This window comes from Prionailurus viverrinus, chromosome A2 (assembly GCF_022837055.1).
Source record: "Prionailurus viverrinus isolate Anna chromosome A2, UM_Priviv_1.0, whole genome shotgun sequence".
NCBI lineage: Eukaryota > Metazoa > Chordata > Mammalia > Carnivora > Felidae > Prionailurus > Prionailurus viverrinus.
This window is the reverse complement of record NC_062562.1, coordinates 134,852,395-134,869,748: the sequence shown is the minus strand read 5'-3', so window position 1 is coordinate 134,869,748 and position 17,354 is coordinate 134,852,395. Positions and strand designations below refer to the sequence as shown.

Sequence of the window (17,354 nt, the reverse complement as noted above, 5' to 3'; positions counted from 1 at the left end):
ATAGTCAAAAGCTGCACTCTTGAATATGGTACTCACTAGCCACATGTGGCTATTTAAATTTAATTTTCAATTAATTCAAATTCAATAAAATCTCTAAAAATTAAATCAAATTAAGTATTTAATTCCTGAACTTAAATGTTCATTGAGACAAATGAATGGATACAGAAGATGTGCTATAGATCTATATCAATGTCTATATCCTCTATTTCAATACAATGGAATATTACTCAGCCATAAAAAATAATGAAATCTTGCCATTTGCAGTAATGTGGATGGGCTAGAGAGTATTATGCAAAATGAAACAAGTCAGTCAGTGAAAGAAAACTACCAGATGATTTCACTCACATGTGGAGTTTAAGAAACAAAACAGATGAACATAGAAGGGAAAAAAAAGAGGGTCAAACCATAAAACAGACTCTTAATGATAGAGAACAAACAGGTTTGCTGGAGGGGAGGGAGGGTGGATGAGTTAAATGAGTGAGGGGTATTGAGGGCACTTGTTGGGATGAGCACTGGGTGTTATATGTAAGTGATGAATCACTAAATTCTACTCCTGAAACTAATATTACACTTCATGTTAACTAAGTAAAATTTAAATTAAAACTTGAGAAAAAAAGATTTAATTCCTCAGTTAAACTAGCTACATTTCAAGTGCTCAGTGGCCATTATATGCAGGACAGTGCAGGACATTCCTATACTTGCAGAAATTTTTGATGGAGACCACTGGCCAACCTAGAGGGCCGAATTTTCAACTTCATCTCAAACCTGACTCTTGCTCCATTCCCACTGACCAACATTCTTTCTGAACATATATGTTCCTATCTCAGCGTCTTTGTATTTTTTGCTTCCTTTCCAAGGACTGTCCTTCCCCACACTCTTCATGTCCTTGTTCAAATATCCGTAAATCCTCCTCTGACCATTTTCTAAAATAACATTCATTCCCATCAAGCTCTCTCCCCACCTGAGTTAATCTCTTCAGGCCACTGTTTGTTATCAAGCTGTTTATTGTCTGTTTTCTCATTAGAGTTAGGGCTCCAGGAGGGCAGAGACTCTGTGCTGTTTCCTTTTACAGCTCCTGTGTTTACAACAGGGTATTACAATAAGTATCGCTCAACAAATCTTTGTTAAATTAATATTAAATAGTGTTCTGATTTTTTGGCATATCAACTTTAAGGTATCTTAGTAGAAGTCTGAATATTTAATTCTCTAAGGTTCTCAGAAATCACGCTTTGATGATAAAGTTAACAGAATCATAAAATATTTTTATACATCTCACCAAGTTTAGTCCTGGTTGTTTCTGCACAAGTTTTTGGAAATTAAGAGTGCTACAGTGTATAAATTCAGCATTCTCATTATCTTTGAGTTTACATCATATTTTGAAATGTCACTAAAGAGAATATAGTGGGAGAGAGGAGAACTACAGCTAGAGAGAAAAGTAGGGGGCAAGCATGGTATTTTTAAAATACAAGCTTTTACAATCTTCTCCGGCTAAAGTAGAGAAGGGAAGGAAGATATTTTAGAATGGAATTGAGAAAGGAGTGAAAAACTGATTTAAGTTAGGACTTTAGGGCCAGATTTCCAAGATTTCAATCCTGTCTTTGTCACTCACTAGGTTTGTATCATGGAACAATTTATTGTGCATTTTTTCCTCTCCCAGTTTCCTCATCTGTACAATGGAGGTAAGGATAGCATCCACTTCTCAGAGTTTTTGTGAAGATTAAATGGGCTGATGTATGCAAAGCATACAGAACAGTGCCTGGCATGTCTCCCACTCTATATGTGTTTGACATTGTTACGATTTAAGATGTCGGTGATTATTATTGTTGTCGTTATTGCTGTTATGGTTATTAGCCATTAGGGAGAGTTAGGTAACATTTTTCCATATATTCTGTATCCACGTGGACCAATTGGCTGGCATGACCACTGATATTTGAATATCCACCTGTAAGATGCAATCAAAACATTTCAAAAGGAAAGTAAAGTTATAGGAAGTCATCTCTCTACATGTTAAGTACATGGGCTCTGGCTTGAGGCACTTCATGATAACCAGTCTATTTATATAGATACTGATTTCCAAGGGACTAGCCCAGGGTGATTTGCCCAGCCATCACCTGCCAGCTGGTAGTAGAAGCAAATTCATGGGAAAGCAACACAGATCAAAGAGTGTCAGGATCACTTCATTTTAAGTTCTAAAATATTCTCGGTTTTGATATACATATAACCTTAATTTAAATATTCTTAAAAACTTTAAAAGATTGCTAATTTTTTTCTTTCTGAATTCAGGCTGAAGCACAACTCTTCTCATTATGCACAGTATTCTAAATGTATTATATATTTTGCTAGATGGAAGACGTTATTGAGGATATAATCGGTATGGAATCAAGTTTTAAAGAGGAAGGAACAGACTCTCCTCTGCTAATGCAAAGAACAGTAAGTGTTTCCAGACTTGAGGAGGTCAGTGAGACCAAAATAAATAGTAGCATCTGATAATATAAAAAATAAATTTAATTTGATTAGTAAATGTTTTTTTCCTACGCTTTTGAAACAGACATAAGATAACAGATGAATAGTAGAAAATATCTATTGGTGCAGAAAAAAAAGATTATATAATGTTACTTAGGAATAACATTGTGATATTCCATCTATCTATCTAATCCCTATAAACATCCATCTAATTATATATGTAATCTATTACAGCATTTTCAATGAGTAATTTAATCTTCAGATTTCCTGAAACACAGCATATAATCAAAACACTCTCATAAGCTAATGGCTAAATTTGGACTATTTTACCATGACTAACAACTATCAGATTCAGAGGGCTCTACACCTTGTAGAGACAAGAAAAATATTATAACTATAAAAAATCTGACTTCGCTTCAGACCTAATAACTAGAGATCAAAGATGAACTTATGAAAAGTAGAACAGGCCTCACCCTACTTTAAGGCATGTAGACAGATGTCTATGTTGCAATCAGCACAAATTCCTGGAATGATATGTAACGAAGGGATGGTATCTTATCTCCTGGTTTGATTGCTGTTGCCTTCTCATCTCTTATTTATTAATCACTAAAAATGTCATTTGTAAAGGGTGCGCAAGGTTTTTCCACATATTTGAAGGGTTATTGTTGGTTTGTTTTCTTATGATTTTAGACCTTTTAGAAAAATGAGACAAAATATGAGAGATTGTGACTGAGATGTTGTTTTAAACATTTCATTTAAAGAAAGTGAATTCTGACTATATTGTGTAGTATGATTTTTTGTCAGTAAATAAATGAGCTGGGATATGTTAGTGATGAACATTTAAATTTAAAATCATAAAATAAAATTGAGAAAGCACCCCGTTTTATTTTCTGTTTTTTTCTTTCCCAGATAGACTATCCAAAGACAGAAGTATCTCTTTCCTCCTTTTCTGTGGTATGCAGGACCTCCACTTTAAAACAGGTCACTAATACTGGCATTGTCTGACAAAGGTCAAATGAGGTTTAAAACCTTGTATTTTTGCAGGTTTAATTTTTATTTTATTATTTATTATTATTTTTTGTTTATTTATTTATTTTGGGAAGTCAGGGGCGGGGGGTGGGAAGGGGCAGAGAGAGGGGCAGGTTCCACACTGTCAGCACAGAGCTGGACACAGGGCTCGAACTCACAAACCATGAGATCATGACCTGAGCCGAAATCAAGAGTCAGAGGCTTAACTGATTGTGCCACCCTGGCGCCCCTATTTTATTTTATTTTATTTTATTTTATTTTATTTTATTTTTGGATGGACTGACAAGTCTATCTCTTCTCTCTTCAGATTTCAAGCAGCACAGTTACATGAACTCTGACTAATTCTCTAGATAAATATATTATTAATGCTAATTTCTCCCTGTCTAATTTCACAGCATGAACATGCTATTTTCTTAACCAGTATTCAACTTCTGGGTTTCAGAAAATGATATTAATTTCCTACAATCTTTTCTTTGTATGTGGTACTCATTAAAATTGTATACTGCAGCATGCTCTTTGTCAAATTATCTTATGTGTTTTGTAGAGGCTGCACAAAATGGCTTACTCAGTACAAATTGGTGGCAATAACTATCTGGAATTTGCTTTTGGTATCCAGAATGTACTTTTAAAAAGATAGATACTACTGGTCTACCTATACTTATACAAAGAAATATCTCTGTTGACCCATCAGCAATCATTGATAAATCTAGACCTACACATAAAACCAAAGAGTTCAATTAACCAAATCTCTTTATTCAATACATATTATGTGCAAAGTGTAATACATTTACCATAGGCAATTCAGTTGAATAAGACAAAATTCACATGTCAAGGAGCCACATGATAATAAGGGAGTGGAGTGAATTGTACCTGAGAGACAGGGAGGGAGAGTGTGGATCTCGGTGTTAAACTCAGGGTCTAATCTAGACTTTGTGCAAGTTACTTAGCCTCTCTTTGCTTTCTTCTGAATTACAAGAATAATTAAAAATATTTATCTCCAAGGCTGTTTTTTATATTAAATCTTACTTGGTAGCCTACACGTGTACATTTGAAATGCTAGTCAGAGAGTGGCTCTGCAGTTCAAGTGAAGGAGAAACCATAAAAATCAACATTTTTTTTGGAAATGCTTTAGGAAAAGATGATGTTTGAAATATAGTTATGAAGGATAGTTAAGATTTTAAGAGGTATCTGTGAATGCAGAAAAGTAACAGGTTAAGAGAACAACATAAGAAAAGGCAAGAGGTGAGAAAAAGAGAACGTATAAGAATAGCTGGTATAACAGAGATAGGAAACTCTAAAGGATGTTTATAGTTCATATGAATGAAAATACAGACCTGATGGATCCAGAAGAATGCTTTGAGTAAGCGTTATTATTAGCCAGTGAACTTTTGGTGCAGATGGTAGAACATGGCTCATCTGGGGCTTAAGCATGAAAGAAGTTCATTGGTTCATGTCATGTGTAAATTCCTAAGGACTATCACATGTGGGCAGCCCTCCATAACTTTGCCTTTGTTTTCTTCTGTGCTGGCTTTATTCCCAGCCGTTGAGCAAACACTACCGTAACCTATCCCTAGGTACACACCTAGTTCCTTCTTGCTAACCCAATTTTTTTTGCAGACAACTACTTCTTCACAAGGAAGAGAAGTTTCTGATTAACTTCAGCCGATCCTGGTGGCCCCGTTTCCTCTGCCAGAGACAGTTTTAAGAATAGGCTTGTGTTGCAATTCTGACATGTTGAGCAGCTTTCTGGGAATTTTCGTAAGTCTTTAAAGTAGACCCAAGAAAGAGGTTTTTGCTTCTCCATGATGTTGTAGGACAATGTGACTTATATAGTCATTTTATTGCCCGGAAGGTAAATAAACTAAGAAAAAACAAAACAAACAAACAAAAGGGAGAAGAAAAGCCAAGAGAAATACAAAAAAACGCTGTTTTATACGCCCGCTGGAGAATTTTTGACCTGTGGATTTCACATTATGTAAGATTTATTCCCTTTATTTTATAAGCCAAGTGTGTTGGGATTTTCTGATTATTATAACCAAATTCATCCTAATGGATACATTCAGTTAGGCTTGGCAACCTTTTCCCCTTGGTTCCAGCTAAATCTCTGGGATAATTCTTATTGGAACAATTTCTGACATGTATCTCTTCCTGAGCCAACTTCTCTGGGTCTTGGGCCCATGCTAGACCTGTGTGAGCAGCTCATACAACAAATTACCTGGACTAAGAGTAAGAACGAGAGCAGGAGTTGTCACGAAAATAAATGTAAGTGAATTCTACTGAGGCTAAAACAATAGATGTCTAGTATGGTAAACTTCAAAAGTGAGATATTTATCAACTAAAAATAATTATTATTAATTTCTCACCTATTATGTGAAGGTCACTTTTCCATGTATTTTCTCTAGAAATATGCAGAATCTCAGGGGCTGTCTATTGAGTGTGCTGTTGGCCATGTTACCAGTCCTTTGCTGTGGCATAGGCAGAAAACCTCAGATCTCACTCAGCTAAGATTTATATCAGGACCACTGCATATAGGCTTAACTAAAAGTCATGCTATAACTTCTGTTGATGGGAAACTTGGAATCTGCTGAGGGGAATCTTGGACCACTTGTGGTGGTCCTTCACATTTATCCAGCTTGAATGAAGTACTTCAGGGTCTTCACAGATCAACTTAGCCCAGGTTTTTCTGATCCAGAAATGAATGGGGACTGATTAGTGACTAGAGTCAGTATTTCTTTTTTTTTTTTAAATCTTTAAATGTTTATTTATTTTTGAGAAAGAGAGAGACAGATAGAATGCAAGTGGGGGGGGGGCGGAGCAGAGAGAGAGGGAGACTCCAGGCTTTGAGTTGAAAGCCCAACGCAGGGCTCGAACTCACACACTGTGAGATCATGACCTGGGCCGAGGTTGGATGCTTAACTGAATGAGCCGCCTAAGCGCCCCACCTGTCAGTTACTTCTTAGTTCAACAACTGTGTAAACTACATTGGAAAAGAGACAAAGTGCAAGAAACATTCAGCCAAGTCAGTCACGATTTTTGTCAACACTCTAACCTGTCAGTTTCTCATTCTCTTTAGAGTCACTGTATTTATTTTCTTCCCTGCTTAGCCCTCCCCTCACATGATGATATCCCAAATCTTGTCATTACCATTTTTTCTATCCCATCACATTTTTTTGTTTCACACTTTTTGACCATTACATTCTATTTTTTCACTGCATCTACTGTAGTGTTCTTATTTCACCAATTTTTCAAGCTTCAAATCAATGGACTCTATCACTAATATTTTCAATACCTACTACTTCACACTTGCAGTGAAAATTTCCTTAACCTGTCTAGAGTCTGATCAAGCACTATAACCAATTCTCTTGCAAACACTCCTAACATATCCCCATTTGTTCCTCAGTTTACTTCCTTGGCAAAACCCCAACCCTGATTAAACTTCTCTCTCATCCTACCCCATGTCTCAACCTGAGCAGCTTAATGGATAAAATTTCACCACATTGCTCATAGTCCTCATCTCAGATACATCACCAAAATTCCACAGGGGTTTTCACCACCACCAGATGATACACAGCTATTCCCTGGTTAATGAGACCATTTTTTATACCTTCTTTTCTCTCTTCAAATCTCCATAATTCATTGCCCTTTCTTTATTTCTCAGCTGATTTCTCTCTTACAACATATTTCAAAGATCAAATGTATGAGAACTCATTCATTAGCTTGGCATCACCAATTCTACTAAACCACCTATATCTGTTTTCATTTCTACTGTCATCTTTTCTGTTAGAATAATTACTACAGTTCATAATCTAAAGCCATTCCACCACCTGTGCCCTGGATCTTCTTCTTACCTTGTCAAGGACTTTCCTTCTCTAAATAGTGACTCCTTCTCCTATGCAATCAGTCTATTCTGATCTATTGGATTATAAATATCAGCAATTACACTAATCTTTAATAACACTCCCTAAAAATAAAACCAAACCAAAAAACTCCCTTTGAACACATTTTTTCCTCTGGCTGCCACACTATTTTCATGATTTACTTACACATAATTTTCATTAAATGTTTATTTATTTTGAGAGAGAGAGAGAGAGCAGGAGAAGGGCAGCAACACGGGGCTGAAACTCAAGGAACTGTGAGATCATGACCTGAGCCAAAGTCGGGCACTTAACCGACTGAGCCACCCAGTAACCCCCTTGATTTACTCACACATTAAAAAAAAAAACTCACTGCTTCAATTTTCACCCTTTATCTATATACTCACCTCCTGTTTTCTAGTCTCCAACAGAGTGTTCTCACAATCCACAAAGAGCTCTTAAAACCAACCAAAGCAGAAGCCAATAGTAAGTTCTCCTTACTTGTCTTGGCTTCTCAGTGGTATTTGCCATGGTTCACCACTTTCCCTTCTTGAAGTACTATCTGGGATTCTGTGGCACCACATTTTCTGGTTTTCTACCCACCTTGATTGTGGTTTCTCTTCTAACAGATGTCTAAATGCTAACGTGTTCCAAGACTCACAATTCAGCCCTCTTTTCTCATGTATCTATACATCCTACAGGTGATCTCAACCCTTGCCCAGCCTAGATCTCTCCCCTATATGTTAGACTTGTATATCCTACTGCTTACGTCTCATCTTTTCTGATTCTAACAGACATCTCAAACTTAACATGACTGACAGAAAGCTTTTGTCCACCCCCCACCCCACCCATCCAAATCTGCTTTTGGTTCATCTAGAACCCTCATTCCAAAAGAGTCATTTTTCTTCTCTCTCTTACTCCCACACCTCCACATCTATTGGTATGTCCTGATTAACACCCGAGATTTCCTGAACTTCACAGCTTCTTATCAGCGCCTCTACTAAATCACTTTTCCAGTCTCTCTTGGACATCAGAGACAGACTCCAGCCTAACTTCCCTGCTAATTCTTGCCCCTTTACAGCTGTTCACACAGTAGTCAGAATGATTTGCACAAAGCAAAACTCAGATTCTGTTTCTCCTTGTTTAACATTCTGTCAACTTCCTGAAATCCTCAGAAAATAAGCCAGACATTTTACCATTGTCAGCACTTCCCTTTAACTTTAGGCTCTGGTCTCAATGGCCTTCTTCCTGCTCCTTGAACATGACATGCATACTAACATTTTAGGACCATTGAACTTCCTTTTTTTTTTTTTTTTTTTTTTTTTTTTTTTTTTTTTGCTTAGAATACATTTGTCCCAGATCTTCACATGGCTGCCCTTTATGCTCCCAATGTTTAGTCAATATCACCTTGTAGAGAGGCCTTCCACAATCAGCCTAGCTAAAAGACCCCATCTCATCACTCTTATCACAAAATAAGATAAATCAATATCTTATTTTGATGCCCTCTGACACTTATGATTAGGATTATTATTTTATTCACCTATTTGTTGTGTGCTCTCACCCCTAGAATGTGAGCTCCTTGAAGATAACAATTTTGTCTGTCTTGCTCACTGCTGTGTCCCTGAAACCTGAGCAGTAACCTGTTTATTATTTTATCCTCAGCACCTAACGCAATATCTAACACATCACAGGTGTTCAGCAAATGCATGTGAAATAAATACTTTACAATCTGCACATGGTATTGAAAAGATTGTTCCCATTATACATTAGATTTCAGAATTTATTGGAGAAAAATCAGTAGCAGCAAGGATAACAACAATAATAGCCACTGTGATTTGGGTGCTTGCTATGTGACAAGGATTGTGCAAAATGCTTTTTTGTGTGTATGAAAAATTACATTGATCACCACAACAAACCTATGGGATAGAGACTAGTACCTAGTATTACCTGTTATCACTTTATAAATGAGAAAAGAGGCTTAGAGAAGTTCAGTAATTTGCTCAAGTTATACACTAAGTGAATGGCAGGGTAGGGTTTGAATCCAGTCCTGTATGACACCAGATGCAATAGCAATCCTACCCACCTTGCTGTGCCAGCAGCCTCAGAAGTAAGCGAGGTGTTTCCTAGAACTGTAGAATCATAAGATTTGAAGGGACTTTAGGCTGATCTGATTCTCTGTCACACTCCAGGATTGATTTTTTAGTCTGTGAGTTTAGATCTGTCTCCCTATAATTTCTACCCATTGGTCTTAGTTTCACCCCTTGTCTTCAGAGACGTGGTTGTGCATAGTAACTCATTTATTTTATCATATATAGCTATTTTTTCAATCATGTGTCTGTAAATGCTGGTGGCATTTGGCAATCTCAGTAAACTGTTATAGTTCAAGACCATTCCAGAGATGAGAACTGAGTAAATATTAACAACCCTTTGTGCTTCGTTGGAACTTGAAAGAACTGCATAACATCAACAAGCAAGCTTTTGTCAATCACAGTCTAGACCAGATTAGTCTTAAAGTCCAAGGAAGAGCCAAAGTTCACCTTGGCACAGAGTTTTCTGCACAGTTCTCTCAGCTATTGTTTGCAAGTTTTTAAGGAAAAGAAAATGATGAAGTAGAAAGAGAAAACCATTGCTATTGTGAAGGTTATAGACACTTCAGAATTAAAACTGGTGAGCAAGTGCATTTTGGAGTTCTTTCAATGTTTGGGGATGAAACCACCTTAAATACTGAATATAAACTTTATAAACTAATAGTAAAATAAGGTATGTAGAAATTGAGCTTTGAAATGTGTATTATATAATCTGCTGTATTGACAAGCTTGTTTACTTACAGGATAGTTTTTGTGTTCTGGATACAGTACAAATATTTTTGTCTCTTTAATAAAAAAAGTTGTTAAAATGTTTAATTATGATTTTTCTATCAAAAAGTGAGGGTTCCAGTGATTATTTATTACAGTGTTTACATTAAATCAATAACTATTTTTATTAATTTAGTACTAAATAGATTATATGCATATAAAGTTTATGATGCAAAAGTATTTATAAGTTACCATCTCTGTTTTGTGTTTTATCTTTTCTACTTGAGTTATAAGCCAGCTGGCCAAGGACAACGGATCTTCTACTCCCTCCCAACACATTATTTGTATTCACTCATAATAGAAGAAAAATAATAATAACTCAGTGGGACTTCCCTATTCAATGTTTGTCATTCAAACCTCATAGCCTACTTTCACAAATAATATAAAGCAGGATATTCAATGGTGTGTGTCTTAAAACTGGAAAAATCTAGTTTACTACATTTAAATGAATAAATATCCAAAAGAAAGAAAATAATCTTTTAAATGCCAGTTTTTTATGTATGCAGACATTGTGTGGTATATGCTCCCCTACAGCGTTCTTTCTTTATGTCTGATGTTTATCTTCTTTTTATGTCTACAGTTATTCTGATAATCTCATGCCCACTTTTACCATTTTAGTGAATGTCTTCACAGAAAAGAAAAATAGATGATCCAAACAACTCCAAGTATTCCCTCAGTTTCCCATGAAACTTACACTAAATATGTGATATAGACATAGATCTACAGATATCACACACACACACACACACACACACACACACACACACACATACAGGTGTGTATATATAGGCATATGGTGGGGTTTTTTTGGCTTTTAGTGTTTATACTGAAAAACTACCTGAAAATACCATATATAATGATATTTATACACTATTTTCTTTCCTATTTTGTATTTATAATGAGATTATCTGGGAGATAGACATATCACACACACAGACCACACACACACATACACACATATACACACACACACACCCTTTCAGAAAATTCTCAGGGTTTTAGATAAATAATCAATTTTCACAAACGTGGTAAGTAGTATATACTATTGTGCTGTCCTTGCTGAGTAAATATAAATGAAGAGGGGTAAAACAATAAATATAAACTAAATTATTAATTTTATGGTTGAGTTTATTAGGCCTATAGTGTTTTGGTGAAGAGAAAAGTAAATCAGGCTGCCTTGAAGAAGCACGCTGGGGAAGGTTTGGCCTGTTGGCTGCCCCTAGAGAGTAGGTTGGATTTTGATACTTAAATAAAACTGAGAAAAAAATAGTTCAATGGCTTCCAACTTTTTACATATTCAATTCACTTCTTACTATTAAAAGTGTTAAGGCAAGGACCTACCCAGAATGGGGTAGGTACGAATCCAGCCTTTGTTTCAGATAGAACAAGGATTAAAACCCAAGCCCTCTATTTATACAACTGCATGATCTTGAGGTAGTGATTTAATTTTTCAGTTTTAATTATTTTATATTTAAAATGAGAAGCATCAAGCTCATAGAGTTGTTATAAAGATTACTTGAGATAATGTTATTATTATTATGAAACATACTAGCTTAATATCTGGCACATAATATATACTCAATTATCTATGACGTAGTATATGTTAGGATAATGCTTGTATTTTACAATCTTTTTTTAAAATTACCAATATATAGATTCATATGGTCCTTGTGGCAACACTCTTTCCCTCCACCCCCTCTCTCCCACTGGAGTCTGAAATCTATTTTTGGAAAGCATGCCATATATATACATGGTATATAGGGGCAAATAATGTTGACTAGATAATGTGGGGCCACTTAATTAGATTTTCAAAAGCTAGACACAAGAGTTTGACCTTAATGTGGAAGATAGAAGGGAGAGAAATTTTTGATTTTTGATTTTTGAGCTGGGAGAGATCAGAAGGAAGTTGTATTTTTAAAACATGAGTTGGTCTGAGAGGGGAAGTTGGGAATTAATTGAGAGGGATGAAGGGATACTAGATGGAAGGACATAATTTATGTTTAGGATCCTGAAGAATTTATACATGAGAACAGAGAAGAAAATATAAACGATAAATGATTTGAAGAAAAAAATCATACTGGGTGGTAAATCGGACATGGTATATGAAGAGAGAAGAAGCCAAAACAGTCAGAAAAACATATATGGAATTTAGGTCAGATTATTTATGTTGTCCTTTATTATATGTAGCCTAATAAGAATAAATGGATATATGAATATTTTCATAGCTTATTTAGATTTTCTACAATATGCTTGGATCCAGATTTTATTTTCTTAAAGGGCAGCATGATTTTAAACATAGGCAAATCTCTATTTTTCTAGGGTTATGGAAATTCATTATCTTTTCAAACACTTAGAATTTTATCATAAGTAGGATTGAATTTTATCAGATATTTTTTCTGAACCTATTGATATGATCATAGATGTCTTTTTTCCTTTTTGACATCATAAAATATATTTATGAGAAGCCCAACTTTATTATGACAAAATATCTTATTTATATTGTCTTGGATTCCTATTGCTATTGTATGTTTTTATTTAGGTACAGTTGACACACAGTGTTACATTATTTTAGGTGTACAACATAGTGATTGGACAACTCTATATGTTAGGCTATGCTCACCGTAAGTGTAGCTACCATCTGTCACCATACAACACCATTATAATACCATTGACTGTATCCCCTATGCTATGCCTTTCATCCCCATGACTTATTCATTGCATCACTGGAAGCCTGTACCTCCCTTCATTTAGCTAGTAATATTTTGCTTCAGATTTATAGTCATGAGTGAAATTTTCCTTTCTCATAATGTCTTTGTATGGTTTAAGACCGAATGATTGGGGCACCTCGGTGGCATAGTCGGTTAAGCGTCCGACTTCAGCCAGGTCACGATCTCGCGGTCCGTGAGTTCGAGCCCCGCGTCGGGCTCTGGGCTGATAGCTCAGAGCCTGGAGCCTGTTTCCGATTCTGTGTCTCCCTCTCTCTCTGCCCCTCCCCCGTTCATGCTCTGTCTCTCTCTGTCCCAAAAATAAATAAACGTTGAAAAAAAATTAAAAAAAAAAAGACTGAATGATTTAGTGCATATTCCCTCTTGTCTCTATTTTCTGGAAATGTGTGTTCAAAATTAGGATGATATGTTTCTTGAAAATGTAACACTTTTGCCCATAAAACCATCTAGTCCAGATATTTTCTTGTGCAAGATGTTCAAAGTCTGTTTTGATTTCTTCAGTAATTATGAGACTGTTCAAGCTATTGATTACTTTTTCAGTCAGTTCTACTAAACAATATTTTTCTAGAAATTGATGCATTTTGCGTAAGTATTCAAAATCATTGGCAAATTATTATAGGTAATATAATTTATTATCTTTTTATTGTGAAATGTACATAAAAAATTTGCCACAGTAACCACTTTAAGTGTACAATTCAGTGGCATTAAGCAGATTCATAATGTTGTGCAACCAGCACAATATCCATTTCCAGAGCTTTTCCATCATCTCAAACAGAAATTCTGCACCCATTAAGCAATACATATTCCTTTCCTCCTGTCCCAAGTCCCTAGTAAACTTCTATTGTACTTTTTGTCTGCATGAATTTGACTATTAAAAGGTAACTTTCATAAATGGAATTATACAATATTTGCCCATTTTTAAGTGTTTATTTTATTTTTGAGAGAGAGAGAGAGAGTACGAGCAAGGGAGGGTTAGAGAGAGAGGGGTACAGAGGATCCAAAGCAGGCTCTGTGCTGATAGCAGTGATCCTGATGCAGGGCCCCAACTCATAAACCACAGGAACATGACCTGAGCCGAAGTCTCAATGCTCGACTGACTGAGCTGCCAAGGCACCCCCCATATTTGCCCTTTTCTGTCTGGTCTATTTCACTTAGCATGATGTTTTCAAGATTCATCCATGCTGTAGCATATATCCGAATTTTATTATTTTTAAAGCTTTATGGTATTCCATTATATGTATATACCACATTTTATTTATTCCTTCATCTGTTGACAGTCATTATTAGCTTGTTTCCACCTTTTGGCTTCCTTGAATAATGCTTCTATGAACATGAGTGTCTGTTTAAGTCTCTGCTTTTAATTCTTTTTGGTAAACACTTAGAGGTGGAAGTGCTGGCCATATGGTAATTTTATGTTTAACATTTTGAGTAACTGTCATACTGTTTTCCACAACAGCTGCATCATTCCTAGAAGCAATACACAAAGGTTCTAATTTTCACATCCTTACCAACCCTTGTTATTTTCCTTTCTCTTGATAACAGTCGTCTTAATGAATGTGAAGTGGTATCGCATTGTGGTTTTGATTTATATTTCCCTGATGTCTAGTGATGTTGAGCATCTTTTCATGTGCTTATCAGACTTTTGTAGATCTTCTTTGGAGAAATGTCTATTCAAATCATTTGTCCATTTTTTTTTAATTGGGTGGTTTGTTGTTGCTGCCATAGTTGTTGAGTTGTTGGAATTTTTAACAATCTAATCTGGCTATTAATCTCTTAGTTATATGATTTGTAAATAGCTTGTCCCATTCTTTGGGTTATCTTTCACTATTTTGATAGTGTGCTTTGATGTACAAAATTTTAAATTTTGGTGAACTCTAAATTCTGGTTTTTTTGGTTGCCTGTGATTTTGGTATCATATTCAAAAATATCATCACCAAACTCATTATCGTGAAGATTTTTCCTTTATCTTTTTTCTAGAACTTTCACAGTTTTAGTTCTTATGTTTGGGTCTTTGATCCATTTTGCGTTAAATTTTGTATGTCATGTAAGATAAAGGCCAACTTTGTTCTTTGCATGTGGGTATTAACTTTCCCCAATACCATTTGTTAAGGGACTGTTCTTTCCCTATTGAATGATCTTGGCACCTTTGTCAAAATCATTGACCGTATATTTGAGGGTTTATTTCTGCACTCTATTCCACTCCATTGGTCTCTGCCTGTCTTTATGCCAGTACCACACTGCTTTGATTATTGTCATTTTGTTTAACACTTTAAAATCTGGAAGTATGAGTCTTCCAACTTTGCTCTTTTTCAAGATTGTTTTTGCTATTTGGGGACCCTCGAGATTGCATATGAATTTTAGAATGGGTTTTTCTTTTTCTGCAAAAAATGCTTTAGTGTTTCACTTGAATCTGTAGATCACTTTGGGTACTGTTGTCGTCTTAACAATATTACATCTTCTGATCACTGAATATAGGATGTCTTTCCATTTATTCATGTCTTCTTTAATTTCATTTAGCAATATTCTTTAGTTTTCAGTGTACAAGTCTTTTGGCTCCTTGGGTAAATGTTATTACTAAATATGTTATTCTCTTTGATGTTATTGTAAATAGGATTGGTTTCTTAATTTTCTTTTCAGATTGTTCATTGTTAGTGTATAAAGATACAACTGAATTTTGTATGTTGATTTTGTATGAGTCAACTTTGCTGAATTCCTTGTTTAGCTCTAAGAGCTGTGTGTGTGTGTGTGCACGTGTGTGTTTAATCTCAGGTTTTTCTAAATATAAATTCATGTCACCCATGAGCAAAGATCATTTTACTCATAACTTTTCCATTTTGGATGACTTTTAATTCTATTTCTTGCCTAATTTCTCTGGCTAGAATTTCCAATACTATGTTGAATACAAGTGGTGAAAGCAGACATTCTTATCTTGCCTGTTCCTTATCTCAGGGAGAAAATCTTATTTTTATTTATTTATTTATTTATTTAATTAATTAAAAAAATTTTAAAACATTTATTTATTATTGAGAGACAGAGACAGACAGAGCGTGAGCATGGTAGGGGCAGAGAGAGGGGAGACACAGAATCTGAAGCAGGCTCCAGGCTCTGAGCTGTCAGCACAGAGCCCGACGTGGGGCTCGAACTCACAAACCAGGAAATCATGGCCTGAGTGGAAGTCGGACCCTTTACCAACTGAGCCACCCAGGCGCCCCCAAAATCTTATTTTTAAATACAACTTGTACTTTTAGTTATATCATCCTTTTTGAAATATTATTTACTTATTCTCCATTCTTTTTAATAAATCTTGCAGGAAACATACCATTCTTGTTAATTCAAAAAAAATTTGCCTTATGGATTCTACTTTTATTTTTTCAATAACTTATGTTTTTATTTTATTATCTATCCTACTTTATTTGGGCTCATTTGGTTATTTTTCTAGCTTCTTGAAGATGTTATTTAATTTATCAAATTTCAAAATTGTATCTTTTTTTCTCATATTACTTTTTAAAGGCGTAACTTTCCTTGAAAGCATTGTTTTGTTATATCCCAGAAGTTTCTGTATGTGTATTTATATTATCTTTTATTTATTTCTAAATTCCAGCATGATTTTGTCTTTACCCTTGAGTTATTTCAAAATTTCCAAGCATTTTAGAAATCCAGGTCTCCATGAAATACATTGAAAGTTTTTTCTTAACTGAGTTCATAATCTATATTTTTATATGTTCCATATGTACTCAAGAAAATTGTATATTCTCTACTTTTTGGATATAGAAGTGTACATATGTCTATTAGGCCAAGATTTTAGTTTTATCATTCAATAATTCCATAACATGACTGATTATCATTATCTGTTTGACTTTTCAAAAATGAGGAGAAATGTCAAAATTTCTGAATGCATTAGTGGATTCATTTATTTTGCCTTGTAGTTCAAAACATTCTGTTTCACATATTTTGAGGTTATTTTACTACATGCATGAATACTTATAATTACAATGCCTTTTTGGGGAATTGAACTCACTATTATATATAGAATCTCTCAATCCCTCATAATTTTTCTAATTTTAAAACCTATTTTCTCTAATATTAATATAACTACATAAGCTTTCTATGGTTATCATTTGCTGGCTGTATCGTCTTCCATCCTTTAATTTTCAATCCTTTGTGTGTCCTTTTACTATGTAGGTGTGTCTCTTGTACTGTATTACCCAAACTGTCAGCCTTTTTGCTTTGACCTATTTATGTTGATATATTTCCACCTGTTTCTCTCAAATTATTATTTAAGTGTGCCCATATTTCTCCTCAGTACTTTTTAATTACATTTACACCCTTTGGTTTCTTTTACTCCACCTCAATCATACAGATATTATTTAAATTTTAATACTGAGTTACATGGTTATATATTTCACTTTATTTTTGACCTGGTTCTC

General features: G+C 35.0%; 1 protein-coding gene across 12 annotated transcripts in view; it reads left to right on the top strand.

Annotated features, from left to right (window-relative positions):
• Positions 1-17,354, top strand: part of TFEC (transcription factor EC) — a 189,561-nt gene that overhangs the window by 148,722 nt on the left and 23,485 nt on the right. For 11 of the 12 annotated variants that reach the window (XR_007150364.1, XR_007150363.1, XR_007150362.1 and 8 more), the window contains one exon: positions 2,344-2,430. The exons of the other annotated variant lie outside the window; for it this stretch is intronic. Coding sequence is in view for 1 of the 11 variants with exons in the window: in XM_047850117.1 (XP_047706073.1) it covers positions 2,344-2,430 (87 nt within the window). In the remaining 10 variants the exon portion in view is untranslated. The remainder of the gene's footprint in view (positions 1-2,343; positions 2,431-17,354) is intronic. 12 annotated transcript variants of the gene reach the window in all.